Here is a 17,784-nt window from a genome sequence, read left to right as displayed (position 1 = left end):
CAATGGTGGCAGTCATTGAACACGAGAAAATGGAAGGAATGTCCACAGATCTTTTTTAAAGAGATTGTCGGCCACTAAATCAAAGCTCAACTTGTATCAGCCACACTCATTGAATATGAAAAGAAGCTAACATGAGTGGAAGGATATAAAATAATAATAAAAATTGAACATTACAAAAACTAGACATGACCGGGCTAAGAAAGACTGAACAAAATTGGGTCCGCCAGCCGTGAATTCGAAATTTACAATTTACAATTACGCACCATCGATAACAGCTGTAAATAGACATATAGATTTACTTGGCTTTATACAAACATAATTTCCCAGCTCTAGAATGTGTCATAGGAGTTCAAGTTCTGTTTAGCTGTTTGGAATTGTGTTTAATCGTCTCTGCCTGCATTCTTTTGTTTTCAGTTGCAACTCTTAACATTGAAGAGTTCAAGATGGAAGAATACATCCCACCCACGACTAAAATTCATTTCCAAAGCAATAAGGAATATCATGTATTTCTGAGTTTCAGGGGAGAAGATGTTAGAAAGAATCTGGTTGATCATCTCTATGAAGCTCTCACTGCTGCCGGACTCAATGTCTTCTTAGACACCCACAAATTGAAAAAGGGGGAAATAATTGGGTTGAGCTTGGAAAGAGCAGTGGAGAGCAGTGCCATACGCATTCCTATATTTTCAAAAGAATATGCAGATTCTGTGTGGTGTCTCAAGGAGGCCGCCGCCATGTTGAAAACCCCAGACTTGATCATTCCTCTGTTTTATGATATGGATCCAACTAATGTTAGATATCCTCTCAAGGACTCCAGTCCGTACAAGCAAGCATTTCTAAAACATTATACCCATTCAGATCAATGCCAGAGAGAAGAGATTGAGTGGTGGAAGTATGGGCTTCAACAGATCTGTCCATGTCTACAACTTTATGGGCATTCAGTTCGACTCCCAAGAAAAGAGATTGACGGATGGAAGAATGCCCTGAAAGAGATCTGTTCACGCTCAGGGTGGTCCATGGATATAACTGGAGGGTAAGCAACGGACCTACCTCCTCTCTCTCTCTCTGTGCTTACCTTCTTAAAATTAATTAAGCAAAAATAGATAAATATTTTAGAAAAATAATAAATAAATATTATAGGAAAATAAAATGTTCAGATATGAAATATGATGTTGGAATAAAATTTTAAGAGATTATAAAAATAAATAAGATATTTAAGTTAGAAATTTTGATGTATATAAGTTTTAATAAATGATATTAGAAAGTTATTTGTTTAAGCCTAACAAACAGTGAAGCTTAGATGTATGTTTTGGAATTAGTGAAACCTTTTATGTAAGTCTAATCTCTATTAGATTTTGAGTGTTCCCTTCCCGTTCATTTTAACTATCCATGTCTACTCCTGCATGAAAACTTGTTGGAATTAATTATTTCTGAGCCTCCCGTTTGAAATATTTTTTGGGGATCTTAATCTGTTTCTCCCCTTTGATGCCAGCTACAAAAATTAATGGTTATCCGTAGATAACTTAATTTTGGTAGGTAATTTTGAAAGTGAGTGGGAGTTTTTGTGGGTAGAGACAACAAGAGATAAAAGGTAAGAGTATCGTGCAACAATTAGTGTTTTTGAGCAGACAGGAATGTTGCAACAGCAGTATAGTTTGTGAAGAGAACAAAGAATATGAGTGGAAGGAGTGTAGTGCCTCAATAGATAGAGAAGAAGAGAGTAGTGTGCAGCTTTGGATATAACTGTGAAATAGAAGCTTTGGAGAGTTGCAGGGAAACAGTTTTATTTGGTCAAGAGTTTGTCAATGGTTGTGAATATGTCAAACCCATTAAGGTTGCTAATGGGTTGCCAAATCAACGATTTTGAAAAATATTGCAAACAATAGGCAAGTGTCTAAGAGATAATCTACATGATGATTCAAGGATCATTTCTACAATCACACATTTGACCGAGGCCATTTTTGCAAATCATAGTGTTGGCCCATGTCAGGAAATGGATAAATCTAAGGACTAGGGTCCAAACTCTTAGAGTGATTGTAGATATGTAGGGCTTGGCCATGTGCTAACTATTAGAGTAAATTTTTCTATTTATATGGATTTTATTGCATAAAGATAAATTAACTAAACTGAGTAAAGATATGTAATTTTTGCTATTAAAATTTGCCTCTCTTTTGATTTACATGTGAACTATCAAGAATGCATGTCAAAATCAAATCAAGTAGCCAACATAGTAAATTTACTCAAATCACCCATAAAAAAGATACACATGTCTTTTTTTGGATCATGCTTTTTTGAAATGAATGATCCACCTTAGAAACTTGCAAAATAAAAAAGAATTAATGAATAACATCATCTAAGCATTTGAAATAATATTATATTGTTTATAACCAAAGTAAAAAGAAATGAAAAAGAGGAATGGGATAAGAGATATTTTGCTTGTGATGGAGGATTGACTATACCTATATATGAGAGTTAGTATAGTGCACATTTGTCACATAGGAGGCATGGGAGGTTACTTTGTGTTTAGAAGCTATCGGTGAACCACGATGTTTTTATGGTGATAATACAAGTGGAGGAGAAGATGAGCCAAAGGATTGCACACATGAAACAATTAGTTTGTGTACATAAATGATAAATCTCATTAAGGATTGTGGTGTATGGGCATATATTGCTTGATCATTTAATAATGAGAGTTAGTCGTATTTAAAAGTAAGGAGGTTGGTCATTCACTAGGGACAAGTTCTCCTAGGTCAACCCCTTGGAGAGATTGACTTTATGGTCATTCTAAAAGTTGTGGGAAAAAAAAAAGTTGTGGGACAACATGAAGCATGCAAATGTCCTAGATGATTTTTTTCAAGTAAATATTATCCCTTTAATATATGCTCCCTTCATACTCTATGAAGTTGAATGATATTAATATGTGAATTCATGTCCAAATTAATATCTTTAAATACCATTACATAGCAATAACCACACTACAATTAAACCAAGTTAGCTTATGGGACAATTTAATAGGTACAAATTGACAAAATTTGAATTTAAAAATTTAAATTGCAAGAGTTAGTTTTGTGGGCTTGGGATTGATCTTGCATCTGCATATGTGTTGCTACTCATCATTTTTCATGTCCCTTTTAGTTGTTAGAAGTTGTACAAAATATTGAAAAGTTTTAACTTTGGGAAGGTTTTTGTTTTTGATTTTTGTTGTGTTTAATGGAACTGTGGAGTTTCACTTATTCTAGTTGTCCAATATCTAGTTCTAATTGTTGGTCAGACATAGAATCTCCTCCCTATCAGATTTGTTGGTACCCAGTATTTATCGTGTCCAAATTTTCTTAAGTTCTTGCCCTTTGTGAACTTATCCTTGCATTTGCCCATCATTATAACCTAGTTTGAGATGTTTTCAATGGAATTTCTTGGTTAAACATCCCTGAGTATTATCCCTTGTCACCATTAATACCCCTATTAAGCGCTATGAGCGGTAGAAACCCCAAAAATTCTTAACTATGCAAAGGTCCTAGTTGTGTCGACTCTTTATCAGTCAACACAAAGATTCCAAATAATCTTATAATATAATTTTATTTTTTTCTGAGCACCCCCCCCTCAATCAAAATAGGTCCCTTAGTTAGGAAAACTCTGAAAATCCATCATATTCTTGCACATGCTACTCCTATTGTGACCTATCTTCTATTGGCTTGAATAGTATACTGAATTTTTTTTTCATTCTTGATGAAACTCCACACCAGCATCTTCTTCGTGACCATTTTGCTATCATTTATTATTCAAGTAGTCTCCTACAGTTGTGTTCTTGCATTTATTTTACCTTTATGGACTATCATATCTGTATATGGTGAAAATGGATAGCAATAAACAACAATATTGAAAGACTAAAATGGATTCAACCACCAAACCCTAGCCTAACAATGAACAAAGATCCACCATAACATATGAAGATAACCTAAGACAATGCAAAATAACTCAAAATCACAAAGATTATACCATCACATGTCCACTAGGGTTTTGATCTCCATTCTTCCTATCTCCATTGATCTTGTTTGATATGCTTGCTCTCAGATTTTTATGTGCACAAGAGCTCAATAAAGAACGGAATGTGGTTGCAAGTAGAATTGTAGTGTAGCCAAGTCCTCCAAAATCAGTCATTAGGATATGTCATTAGCAATTAGGGTTTGTCAATGAAGAAAGCATCTCCTTAAATAGAAGACACAATAAGAAATGGAGGGTTAAGATTGAGAGGTGTAAAAAGAGAGGTCGGCTAGGATTAGAGGGTAGGTATAAGAAATACCAAAATAATGAAAGAAGTAGGTAGTGTAGGAAATAAGAGATGAATGACATGTGTCATGTGTAGAAAAAGATAATGAATTAATTAAATAAATAAAGATTTATTTAATTAATAGAAGAAGTAGGACAATTAAATAAATAAAATATTTATTTAATTTAGGAAAGGGATAATTTAAATAAATAAATGTATTTATTTAAATGAGAAATAAGGCTAGAAGAGGATAAATGAATTAATTAAATAAATAAAAATTTATTTAATTAATAGAAGAATTAGGCTTAGATAATTAAATAAATAAAATATTTATTTAATTAGACATGACAATTTTGGGTGTCTACAATATCCACATTTTTAAGCAAGGTTATCTATAGACTTTCATTAAGGGATCCATTTTCAGGTAAGGTTATCTAGGGGAGAGGACTTAGTCGTTGAGCGTGTTCCAATTGTTGTGATAGCAGTTGTTGATTTAATACCCATACTTGTTGATTTAATGCCCAAATTTTTTGACAATATTGCACCAATAATTGTGACTTTAATACCCATAATTGAATGAAATGTACCCTTAGGTGTAAAAAGCAACCAATGATGTGATGCTACATCAGTTGCACAAGTATGGGGCCCCTTTATGCACGACTATTGGTCTCACCTTTTTTGGGGCTATTTTGGACACCTTGGCAAAAAGCATGCTGATGTGGCCCTGAAACCTTAGTTATAAGTAGAGGAATTGCCAAGTAAGCTGCTGTAAAAAATTGAGAGATTTGAAATTTCCACGTAAAATTTTGAGAGGTGCGAAATTAGGGTGCTCAACTACTGAGTACTCTCCCCTATAGACTGTCATCAAAGCTTCCTTAATGACTACTCAAACCTTTATAACTGTTTTATCATATCTTTCTTGTAGCTAGGTTGCCACTGTCCTGTATCATGATGACTCTCGTGTTTCTACAACAATATATAGGCTCTCAGGACTCTCCTTTATGATTGTGCACTCATGACTGATAGATACACTTCCAGGTCTGCAAGACAGTGCCCCTTTTAACCACTTTTAACCTATTGTCATTTGTTTGGTGCTCTCTCCATAGATCATTGTCGCTAGCTTATCCACTGTCAGCTGCCATCATGGCCTTCTATGATGACTGTCTTCTTTTGCTTAATGACAGGACTGTGTCCTATTCATGACTATGTTATTTACTTTGCCATAAGACGTTTATGCACTTTAAGACTGTTCCTTATTCATGCGAAAAACCTCTGTCAAGTTCTTGCCTATAAAACATCTAGACATTGCCTTTATGATTGTCATCAATAAGGTTTGCCTATCTTCAAGTCTCAAGCCTCTTCGATCATCGGACTGCCTACTTGTTCCTAATAGACTCTCTTCTAGCGCACGTCTGACTCATCTGATCTTTGAAAATTAAACTGCCTCTTTAACCTCACTATCATGACAGGTCTGTGGACTGCCTAATCATGCTTACCTTTTCAAATTAATGTAAGGTCTGTCGTGATGCAATAACCCTATTACTATCATCATAGAGAACACGGCTATTGTGTATTCTCCATTCTGCTACCCATGGTGTAGCCTTGCTTTATGCATAAGGTGGTTCCCTCTGTTGCTCTTTGGTACTTTTGTCCTCGATGACAAGAAAGAAAAAGATGATGTGTTGGCATGTGGTTATATTTTTCTCGTGGGCCAGGATAGTGACATGGACATACTGACTTGGCTGACGTGTGAAGTGTTTAAAACATGTTTTTTGGAGCCATGCTGGTGACACGATAGCTCTGATTTTGCATTATTGTTAATGACATCTTTGGTTAATACGGCTACGGTTTAAAGGGCATATTCCTCATGATACTTATTGTATCGAACAAGTTAAATGTTTTTCTTGGAAGTTGTATTTGGCGTTTCATTTGTTTTGTTTTGGAGTCCGTCAAACCCTAACGCCGTGTGAGTCACAGTGCCACTGGAGCTACAGAGCTCGAATCAGTTACAGAGAATGGTGCGAACAATGGTTTCATTCAAGAGATTAACGGTTGACTGGTTAGTTTATTTGTTTAGTTTGCATTTAACAGGTATGTTTCTTGAAACACATGATTTAAGAGATACTGTTTACCTTGGATCGAATTTTTCAGTTATGCAAAATAAAAATAAGGAAGTGTTCGTGCTTTATTTTTGTTTTTCGTGACTGGGAAATTAAAACGTCTTCTGTTTCTACTGTTTCCGTTGCACAGTTAGAATCAGTTATTTGTTTTTCAGTTTACAAATCTTGTAAGATTTTGTATAAGCGGGTTATTTAAGGAGAAAATGGGGTTTTTTCTGTGGGCATAAAAAAACAGTTTGACAGATCAGTTTGTGAGAAGAAAACAGAGAAATACAGTGCCGTAGTTTGAGAGTGAACAAAGTGGTAACATTAAAACAGAAATACAGTGCCGTAGTTTGAGTGTGAACAAAGTGGTAGTATTAAACAGTGCCGTAGTTTACCAGACACAGCCGAGGGTTTCTTGAGAATCAATACTCTGTTTTTGTTACAGAGTATATGAGGCTTCATTGAATTGAAACCATATTGTTCAGTGTTTATTGATTTGAAATCATACAGTACAGAGTATTTGAGGTTTTATTGATTTGAAATCATTTTGTTCAGGGTTTGTTGATTTGAAATCATACTGTTCAGAGTATATGAGGCTTTATTGATTTGAAACTATATTTTTCAGAGATTGGATAGTGTTGAAGAATATTATTGCAAAATTTTCATATGTACAGACTGATAAAATATTCTCGCTCCAATCCCTGATGGTTTTGTGACTGCAAGAATAAAATGCATGCATAAAATCACCAGTGGTTGTAGCTCGAGTTGAAATATTCATTGATAAGAAGAGGGGTTGGTGCTCCTTGAGGCCTTGTGGTTTCTAAAACATGTGAACTGAGTTGGTGCTCTTTTGAATTAATATAAGGGATCTTCCGAGTGGTTTTTCTACCCCAAGAGGGTTTTCCACTCATGCAAAATACTGTGTTATGTGCATTGTCATGTTTCATTCTGTTTTATAGTGTATGCTCTGATACATCATATTTTAGTCCTCTTTATCTCATACTCTGTTTAGTTGGATTTATGTAATGCAATATTGAAAGTATTTTTTAATGTTTCAAGTTTGTGTAATATTTTAATACCATTTTGTTAAACAAGGTCTGAATCAAATGTTTTAGTTGGTTCAATGGTATACTTCATGCTGCATTAATGCATTCCTTCAAAGTGTTAAGTTTCAGCCATCTGTGCACATTGTGAATTAAAATTGTCAAGGTCCATAAAAGTATAACTCGTTAAAAATTTGTCACACTCTGATTCACCCCCCCCCCCTCTCAGAGTGTTTTTCCACTTCCAACACCCTCATCATAAATTGACTCATTTTCGAAGAATGCACTTACATTAGAAATGTGTAGCTTACTGCAACTCATGGAACTTAAGCTTGTCTTTTTCAGGACTGTCACTTATTTGATGCTCATGTTGACTGTGATTCATGATTTTTGACATTGATGATGACTACCATTTTTCCCTTAACAGCCCTGTTTGCTGCTTATTTAACATTGACATTATTGGAAAGCAATACTATAGTCCTTTGTCACTTGATAGTGCTGGCTTTGATGAGTGCCGTTCTTGGTGAACAATGGCCTCATATCACTGTCTTTTCATGGTTTTTCTAAGCAGCTAAAGAGTTCGTAGTGTTGAGATTTTAAGATCCTTATCTAGAGAAGATGATAATGTCTTTGAACACCACTACATAGCAATAACCACACTACAAGTACACCAAGTTAGCTCATGGGAGAATTTAATACGTACAAGATAAAATTTGCAATTTAAATTTTTAAATTGGAAGAGTTAGTTTTGTGGGCTTGGGATTGATCTTTTGCAATTTAAATTTTTAAATTGGAAGAGTTAGTTTTGTGGGCTTGGGATTGATCTTGCATCTTTATGTGTTGCTCCTCATCATCTTTTATATCACTATTAGTTGTTAGAAGTTGTACAAAATATTGAAAACTTTTAAGTTTGTGAAAGTTATGATTATTTTTATGTTTATTGGAGCTGTGGAGTTTCAATGGACTATTGGACTTATTCCTTTTTGTTCAACGTCTAGCTCTAATTGTTGGTCAGGCATCGAATCTCCACCCTATCAGATTTTTTGGCACCCAAAATTGATCGTGTCCCAATTAGCTTAAGTCCTTGTCCTTTGTGAACCTGCCCTTGCATTTGCCCATCATTCTAACCTGGTTTGAGATATTTTCAATGGAGTTTCTTGGTTAAACATCCTTGAGTATTCCCTTGTCACCATCAATACCCTTATCAAGCGCTACTAGCAGTAGAAACCCCAAAAGCTTCTTTTAACTGTCCAAAGGTCCTAGTTGTGTTAACTCTTTATCAGTCAACACAAAGATCCCAAATAGTCCTATAATATAATTTTTTTTGGTTTCATGAGGCCGCCTGCTCCATGGAAATAGATCCCTTAGTTAGGAAATCTCTGAAAATTCATCATATCTTGCACATTTACTCCTGCTGTGACCTACCTATCTTCTGTTGGCTTGAAGACTATGCTGATTTGTTTGCCATTCTTGATGAAACAATACACCAGCATCTTCTTCATGACCATGTCGCTATCAATTTATTCTTTAAGTAGTCTCTTATAGTTGTGTTCTTGCGATTTGACTGTCTTCTAGGTGACTCATTTATTTTACCTTTTGGAGAACTATCCTTTATACACCTGCAACATTGTGTCAATGCTATTCCTATGGACTATCATATCCACATTTTCAAGCAAGGTTGCCTATAGACTGTCATTAAGGGAGCCATTTTCAAGCAAGGTTACGTATAGACTGTCATCAAAGCTCCCTTAATGAATATTCAAAGCTTTATAGCTGTTTTATCATATCGTTCATGTAGCTAGGTTGCCACTGTCCTGTGTCATGATGACTGTACTATGAGAGTCATTATGACTTTTATTGTTTCTAAAAACAATATATAGGCTCTCAGGAGGCCGCGGCTATTCTAGCTCCAAAACAGACCTTTCGTACAGCGTGTTAGTGACAGGTTAGTCAATCACAACTGTTAATTGCAAAATCGACGGTGTAAAATGTACAACTAACACGCGTGTTAGTCAATCCGTACTGTCTTTTTGGAGTCAGAATAGACGCATCCCTCTCAGAATTGTCCTTTATGACACTATACTCATGACTGGTAGATACACTTCCAGCTCCGCAAGACAGTGCCCCTTTAACCACTTTTAACCTACTGTCATTTGTTTGTCATATGTTTGTTGCTGTCTCCGTAGAACATTGTCGCTAGCTTCCCCACCGTCACCTGCCATCATTGCCTTCTATATTGACTGTCTTCTTTTGTTTAATGACATGACTGTGTTCTATTTATGACTTTGTTATTTGACTAGCCATAAGACGTGTATGCACATTAAGGCTGCTCCTTATTCATGCCAAAAACATGTCTTGTTCTTGCCTATAAACCATCTAGACATTGCCTTTATGATTGTCATCAATAAGTTTTCCCTGTCTTTAAGTCTCTAGTCTCTTTGATCATTGGACTGTCTACTTGTTCCTAATAGACCCTCTTCTAGTGCGCGTCTTACTCAGCTGGTTTTTGAAAATTAAACCGCCTCTTCAACCTCACTATCATGACAAGTCTGTGGACTGCATAATCATGCATACCTTTTAAAATCAATATAATGTCTGTCTTGATGCAATAACCCTATCACTATCATCATTTAGAACATGGCTATTGTGCATTCTCCATTTTGCTACCCATGGTGTAGCCTTGCTGTATGAAGAAGGTGGTTGCCTCTCATCATAAATTGACTCATCTTCTAAGAGTGCACTTACATTAGAAATGTGTAGCTCACTGCACCTCATGGAACTTAAGCTTGTCCATTCTGGGCTGTCGCTTGGTGCTCATGTTGACTGTCTTTCATGACTTTTGAAATTGATGTTAACTACCATTTTCCCCTTAACTGCCCTGTTTGCTGTTTATTTAACATTGACATTATTGGAATGCAATACTACAGTCATTTGTCACTTGATAGTGCTGGCTTTAATGAATGTTGTTCTTGGTGAACAATGGTCTCATATCACTGTATTTTCATGGTGTTACTGAGCAGCTGAAGAGTTCCTAGTGTTGAGATTTTAAGACCCTTGTCTAGAGAAGATGACAATGTCTTGCTCCAACATGAATCTTTCCCAGTGCTACTGTCTCTTAAAGATCACTTGTCCTACCTAGAGTCTTAGAGTTTGGGTAACCTTTTTCACTCTGCTCTATGCTTCTAGACTGCCCCTCCCAACAACCTTTTCGACTGTCTTCCAACAATAATGACTGTCCTATAGACCTACAGGCTGTCCTCTTAAAGGACTACCACTTATTTTTTAAGTCTCTCGTGGAACTCTGCCCTTCACGGAATGTTGATCTTGGCCACTGTAGGCAAGCCTTTTGTCCACAAGATAGTCATTCTATTTGTCAATGGTTTTGTACGTGTCACTGCTATTTAGTCGCTTGATCATCTACCATTGACCATCTACTTCGAAGAAAAAGTTAATGGTAGTGCTCTCCCTTACACTGTCATGTCTTAAGAAAATGCCTTGCCTTGGACTTTTCATGGAAAACTGCTCTCTATCTTGTAAGATACCCACTTCTGCTCACAGAATTTTCACGGAAAACTTTTCTGGCAACTTTTCGTATGACTAGAATGAGGATAATAGTGAGTACTTTCGCAATTTATATTGACCTGGTCTGGTTGTTTGTGAACATTAATTTGCATTTTTTTTTATTGTTCTGAAATCGGTTTCTTGCAGCTTCGAAGCTCAGCTAGTGAAGAGGGTGGCGAATGATGTAATTAAGACATTGGACAGGGTGCCGTTAGAAGTTGCCAAGCACCCAGTTGGATTGGAAAGCGTGACCGACGATATCATTCACAAATTTAAACTCAATTCAAAGGGAGGTGTGGTTAAACCTGGATTATGGGGCATTGGTGGAATTGGCAAGACCACAGCTGCCAAGGCTCTGTATAACCAAGTGTATGGTGATTTTGATTCTGCCTCCTTTGTATTTAATGTCCGCGCTACTGCTGCAGATGCCACGGGCCTCACAAAATTGCAGAGAAAAATTATTAAAGATGTAACCAAATGTGGTGAAGAAGTGGACAGTGTTGATGAAGGAAAGTCTTTTTTGAGGGATCGTCTGGGAGGAAAACGCCTGCTTCTCATTCTAGATGATGTGGATGATGTTGTGCAATTGAATGCTTTGGTTGGGGATTGGCTAGCCCCTGGTAGCAGAGTTATTATTACTTCTAGAGACAAGCACATTTTTCATGTAGCGGGCGTTTCATCTGAATGCATCCACGAGATGAGTGGATTGCAGGGAAATGAAAGTATCCAGTTATTTAGTTGGCACGCTTTTCTGAGAGCATCTCCAAGCCCCACTCAGAAGGATCTCTCCAAAAGAATAGTTGAAGCTTGTAAGGGGCATCCTCTTTCACTGGAAGTGATTGGAGCCTTTTTGTATGATAAGCACAATGAAACAGATTGCTGGACAGAAGCTGTCGGCAACATTACTTTAAACCAAGACATTCAAAAAACTCTATACATTAGCTACAGTGCTCTTAGTGAAGAGGAAAAGGAAATATTTCTGGACATTGCTTGCTATTTCATCGGAGAACACAAAAGGTATCCCATTGTTTTCTGGAATTCTTTGTTAAGGATGGTGCACACAGCTATCTCTAATCTTTCCTTGAAGTTACTGATAAAGATTGACGAGGAAGGAGTGTTTGATATGCATGATCATTTACGAGATATGGGGCAAACCATCGCTGAAGAGGAAAAACAGGGTACCCGACTATGGGAGACAGCTCATTTAAGCACCGTATCCAATAACACCAATTTCTCTCGCCTTCGACTGAGTGGAGGTAATTCACAAAGGGTTGAAACATTGTACAGACCTGGTCTACGATTTCTTCACTTGAAGAATCTGCTCCTTGACACGCTACCCACGATTCCTTCAAGTTTAATATGGTTGAGGTTGGAAGAATGTAGATTTGCAATACAAAAGACATTTCAATTCAGTCTTCTGGATAACATTTTGCAATTGAGGATACTGCAAGTACACGGTGATGTTTCCATCTTCTTTCAATATTCACTTTCTAATATTCTTGCCAACCTAGCACAGCTGCAGCATTTACATTTGAAGAGGTGGACAAAATTAAATAAATTTTTTGATAATATTGACAACCTATCACAGTTGCAGAATTTAGATTTGATTAGATTTAAAAAATTAAAGTTCCTTCCTCATACTATTGGGAACCTATCACAGTTGCAGCATTTAGACTTGAGAGCATGCACATTATTAAATAATCTTCCTGATACTATTGGTAACCTATCACAGCTGCAGCATTTATACTTGACAGGGTGTACAAATTTAAAGAACCTCCCTTATACCATTGGTAACCTATCACAATTGCAGCATTTAGACTTGAGTTGGTGTAGAAATTTAATTAACTTCCCTAATACCATTGGCAACCTATCACACCTACATCATTTAAATTTGAAAGGGTGTAAAAATTTAAATAACCTCCTAGATACCATTGGCAACCTACCACAGCTGCAACATTTAGACTTGAATTGGTGTAGAAAATAAAATAACCTCCCTGATACCATTGGCAACCTATCACACCTGCAACATTTAGACTTGAATTGGTGTAGAAAATTAAATAACCTCCCTGATACCATTGGCAACCTATCACAGTGAATGCCGACGAGTGACTTATTCTTCTGACAGTGGTGGGAAGAGATATTGAAGGTAAGGTGCGTGCACGATAAGTAATGTTACTTCCCTCCATACGAAAAGATGTTTAGAGTAGGAGAATTCATACACACTTTTTTCTTTTTTGAATTTGACACATTTGTGATTGGTGATGAGTTTCTTTCCAGAGATGCGCTCAAGTTTGGAAGATTGGAGATTACACTACACCGCTTCTATGATGATCAACGGTAAGTTCTCTCTTCCAAATTTATTTACATAGATCGGGCAGAAGCTAGCGTAAACTTAGATTTTTGATATTTTTTTCACACTCGTAATAATTAAAATGTATGGGTTTATGTTTTGTATGCTCCTACCATCTTAATATTCAAATGATTTTATGTTTCACATATTTAACTCAATAATGTAATAGATTTTTTTTATTTTTTTTATAATAAAGATATTGATACATTAAAGATTTAAAAGTTATATTTTTTAAATAAAATGTGTTTTACATATATTTAGTAGAAATATCTTACATATAACTTTATCTAGAAAAGGTAATAGATTTATATTCTTTTAATTCATGTAAATTTAAATAAGAAAAGTATTTTCTTTTACAATATTTATTATTTATTTAAATAATTATTATTGTGATTATTTTAATTTTTATTAAAAAGTAATATTATTTTAGATACTATATGTTTTTTTATAAAAGTTTTAAGAAAAATCAAACATAATAATTTTAATATATTTTGTTTGATTTATCAACTTTTTTATTTTTTAAGATTTCACCAAAAAATTATGTTTTTATTAAATGATATTAATAATTTCATATATTTTATTAAATATTAATAATTAGATGTGTAAATAACTATAAAAATGAAAAATAAGTTAAGAAGTTTGAAGTTTTTGTCAACACACTCACACCAATACAATGTATCCAATATCTCTAGACATAATTTTAGCTAACTTTTGAACTCAGTTTTATAATATTTTAATTATTTTCTATGAAATTATATGAGCTAATAATAATAACACTAGTAGTGCTGTAACATGCATAATAGCCACAAACATATATACAACCCTATATATTTTTCCAAATTCACAAGCCTATAAATATTTTTGTCTATAAATATTTTTGTCTATCAACTATTTCATAGTACCTTTAGATGCTATCATTAAAATAGTTTAAAAATGAAAAGAACTTATAAAATGATATTATTATTGCTATTCACTCACTAGAATTCGTAGCTGTAATTTTTCGCTGTAATGAGAAGAAAGACTCAAGAGTTGTAGAGAAGCAGAACTGAGTGAGAGCAGCTATTGTTTTATCAATCTGAGTAGCAGAGAAGGAGAGTTGCAGAATTGAAAGGGTGTGAACCAAATTTTTGAAGAGAGAGCAGAACTACAAGGTTCATTTTGATTCATTTTCTTGGCATTAATCTTATTACATCAAGATTGTAGTCTTGTAACTGTAGGGTGTAGGGGGTGTTGCTGCTTTGGATTGGTGTTCATTAAGTCAGGGGAAGGTTGGCGCCTTCAAAATAGTTGTAATCAATTGATACATTTGTGAGGCTGGATTTGGACAGTAATTTCATGCATCATTTTTCATTTTCCATCTTGAATTTTCCACATATATCCTGATATTGTGTGTTGTGCTATTGATCTTCACCTTCTACTGCATTATATGATTAATTACTTTGAAAATGTTTTTAAAAGTATTAAAGTATACACTAATTCAACCCCTTCTTAGTGTATTTGTCTGTTCAATATTGTTTGTTTGTCATTACCTTCATTTAGCAGCAGAATTGAACTTTTCGCCCAGCTCAGTGGACAACATAATTTATGGCTCACTCAAATGAAATCTATAAAAAAAGTTTTGAATTCGAGTTAAACTCCTCTACGTCCAACATAGCTATTCAACGGCCATATACCATCTATTGTGCAGCCTGCAATTATGTCACAATGCAAAATTTTCACACAGAGATGTAATTGGTTTTAAATGCCTTTTCACTGCCAGCAATAGGAGTTTCACAGTTTTACACAGGCACGCAGACCTTATTTTGCTCTGATACTAATGATGAACAGGAAAATAAAAGAGCATTCCAAGTAAAATTAAATAGAGGAAAATAAAAGTTGACTTTATAAAACTATTATTTTCTGAACAGAATAACTTTTCACCCAACTAACTAACCTCACAACTAAAACCTTAACCTAGCAATTATTATTAATTTATTAATGTAAACCTCAATGTTCTAGCATATAAATGTTACAAATTCCTGAATGTTAAACCTTAATCCATTGAAATTATCAATTATATGGTTAAGTGGTTATCTATCTCTATACTAGAATGGAATATCTTTTTTTTCTTCTTTCTAGTTACCTTTACCTACTTGTTTTTTCTTCTACTTGAGTTCAGAAATTCTTTGTAGATTCAAATCTGTAGGTATGTTTTGGATTGCTCTGCAATTTCAAAAGAGGAAAATTACATAATTCAAAATTGACGGGTGTAAGTGCTTTTTAAGGCTTGAGATGGCTGAATTGCATGCATTGAGAACAATTCTGCAAAGAGATCTTGCAGAGAAGTCGCCAAAGTGACAACTGCACACTAGCTTACTTCTGATGTTTTCTCTCTAATTCAAAATTCAACACAGGTATTGATGCGAAGCATTTCTTTTTAGATTTACAATTGAGATATAAAGTTACTATAAAGAGACCTAATTCAACTTATTTTGTTCGCGTTGAAATCATTCTTCTCCAATTTATACTGTTGTTTGAAAATATGTGTGTAATTTATGACAAAGCTTCATTTGCTGGTGAATTGCCAAAACTTTTTCTCCTTATATATACACTTTATCATTAGCCAGTGTGAATCCCAACAAGATGTGCTCAACTTGCTCAACTTGCTTTTACAAAGCAATAATTGTATCTGCCTCAGTAGAAACTGAAGAAAATTCACAGGTATAGTCAATTGAGCCTTATTCCTTTCTTTTAAAAAAAATCTTACAAGATAAATAGAATTCAATTTAATACTGAAGAGGATGGGCTATAGAATATCTGTTCAATTTCATTCTTGCTGAAATTTTTAATTAAATCTGGCATTGACATTGTAGTAAAATATTGAATGAAACTTTAATATATAATATAATTATTGTTAATTGTTATGTTTTGTTTCTGAATTCAATTATGTGTAATCTGTTTGTATTAATGTTTTGGATAACATTTCATGATCTATCATCAAGATGAGAGAGCTTTTGAGAGAAAAATGAAGTGTGATCCGAAATGTTGATAAAAATAAAATATATTCAATTGAATCCAAAAACAGAACACAATAATTATCATAAACGGTAGAAATATAATCTCTCTGATAATTAGTGCTTTTACTTTTTTTTTCATTTGAATGGGTGGTCACTTGCCCAAACTTTTACATGATGAATATCACCGAGCATGTTTAAGTTTCTGTTATATCTAAAGAAGAGCATTTTAATGAGTTGATTGTAAATTATGGAAGCAGGAATAAATTTAATTTAATCTCTTAGACTTCTGGACCTGGATCGACTGCTTTTTCTAGTTATACTGAATGTTGCATGCAAATACCTTAAGATTATATGTGTACTAAGCATTGCCTTGGTGGCCACAGGCTGCATCTAATACTTGTTGTTCAATTGCTCAAGTGATCACGTCAAGTTTGGCAACTACTCTGCCTGTTCCATTGCCCGCTTCATAACTGACCGTGCATCATCAGCAGCTAAAACAGAGATGCCTTCACAGTTGGACTCTATCATATCTAACTCCCATATGATCAAAAACAGTATGGAGAATCTAAAAGACGTTGATTGGGACAGTTCTCAGTGTTTTCTAGTCCCCATCACAGTAGATTCTGAATGCACATATTCGCATTAATCAATTTCAGAAGATTCTTCCACACAGGTAATTGATTTCCCAACTAAAGATTTTGATGAGTTTTAATCATTTCTGGATCTCAATTGCTTATAGATTCAACTATAACAGGGGAAATCCTATAAGATAGACATGTAAACTCACTTTCTGTAGCTTTTGAAGAACATATTACTGAGCAGAAAGAGAATATCTAAGAAGATGAACTTAAATAAATCAAGTGAAAATTGCAGTCACAAGGATGACGGTGGAGGATCTTTCTTCATTCCGTTCCTAATGGCTAGATAGCTGATGACCTACACATCAACTTCTAAAGTTCAGTCGATACGAGCAAACACATCAACTTCTAAAGTTCAGTCCATACGAGCAAACAGAAGTAAAACCTCAAAAATCAAATGTCTTGCCATCGCTGAGGCTTCGCAATCCCTTGCCATGATTAAACCAGGCGATTTAGCCATAACCTTAGTAGATGGCATTATATTTTTGTTAAAGATATGGTCATTCAAAAATTTGTTTTGTAATTCTTGATTGGAGTTAAAGCCCTGTTATAGAACTCCACATATTTGCCATTAGCCATTAATAATTAATATTATTTTGTAAATTGTATACCCATTAATTGAAATCATTTGGTGAATTGTATATCTATGAAATTTTGTTTTGCGTCTATGTAGGTGATGTCTGAATACATGTATAATGTTTAATGATATAGTGTGTAAAGTTGGGTTCATTGTTGTAGTCTTTTAATCAGTAAGGCATACACAAGCATTTTACTCTAATCTAATCATTTATATACATTTATTTTAACTAATTTTTTTATTTTAATAT

General features: G+C 34.7%; 1 protein-coding gene across 7 annotated transcripts; it reads left to right on the top strand.

Annotated features, from left to right (window-relative positions):
* Positions 1 to 279: 279 nt before the first annotated feature.
* On the top strand, positions 280 to 16,987 carry LOC131858709 (disease resistance protein RUN1-like). 7 transcript variants are annotated; one of them, XM_059212070.1, is made up of 6 exons: positions 280 to 1,030; positions 11,121 to 13,119; positions 13,251 to 13,310; positions 15,588 to 15,716; positions 15,930 to 16,023; positions 16,703 to 16,987. In XM_059212070.1, exons 1-2 carry the CDS (start codon positions 444 to 446, stop codon positions 12,955 to 12,957), a joined length of 2,424 nt encoding a protein of 807 aa, XP_059068053.1. In that variant the 5' UTR covers positions 280 to 443; the 3' UTR covers positions 12,958 to 13,119; positions 13,251 to 13,310; positions 15,588 to 15,716; positions 15,930 to 16,023; positions 16,703 to 16,987. The 7 variants fall into 7 exon arrangements, with proteins under 7 accessions (XP_059068053.1, XP_059068055.1, XP_059068052.1 ...); XM_059212072.1 differs by having other exon boundaries at positions 11,121 to 13,124; positions 15,588 to 16,023; XM_059212069.1 differs by having other exon boundaries at positions 11,121 to 13,310.
* The last annotated feature ends 797 nt before the right edge of the window (positions 16,988 to 17,784 follow it).

The sequence above is a fragment of the Cryptomeria japonica genome, chromosome 10, assembly GCF_030272615.1.
Source record: "Cryptomeria japonica chromosome 10, Sugi_1.0, whole genome shotgun sequence".
Classification (NCBI taxonomy): Eukaryota; Viridiplantae; Streptophyta; class Pinopsida; order Cupressales; family Cupressaceae; genus Cryptomeria; species Cryptomeria japonica.
Note: the sequence above shows the minus strand (reverse complement) of the source record. Positions and strands in the feature narration are given on the sequence as shown.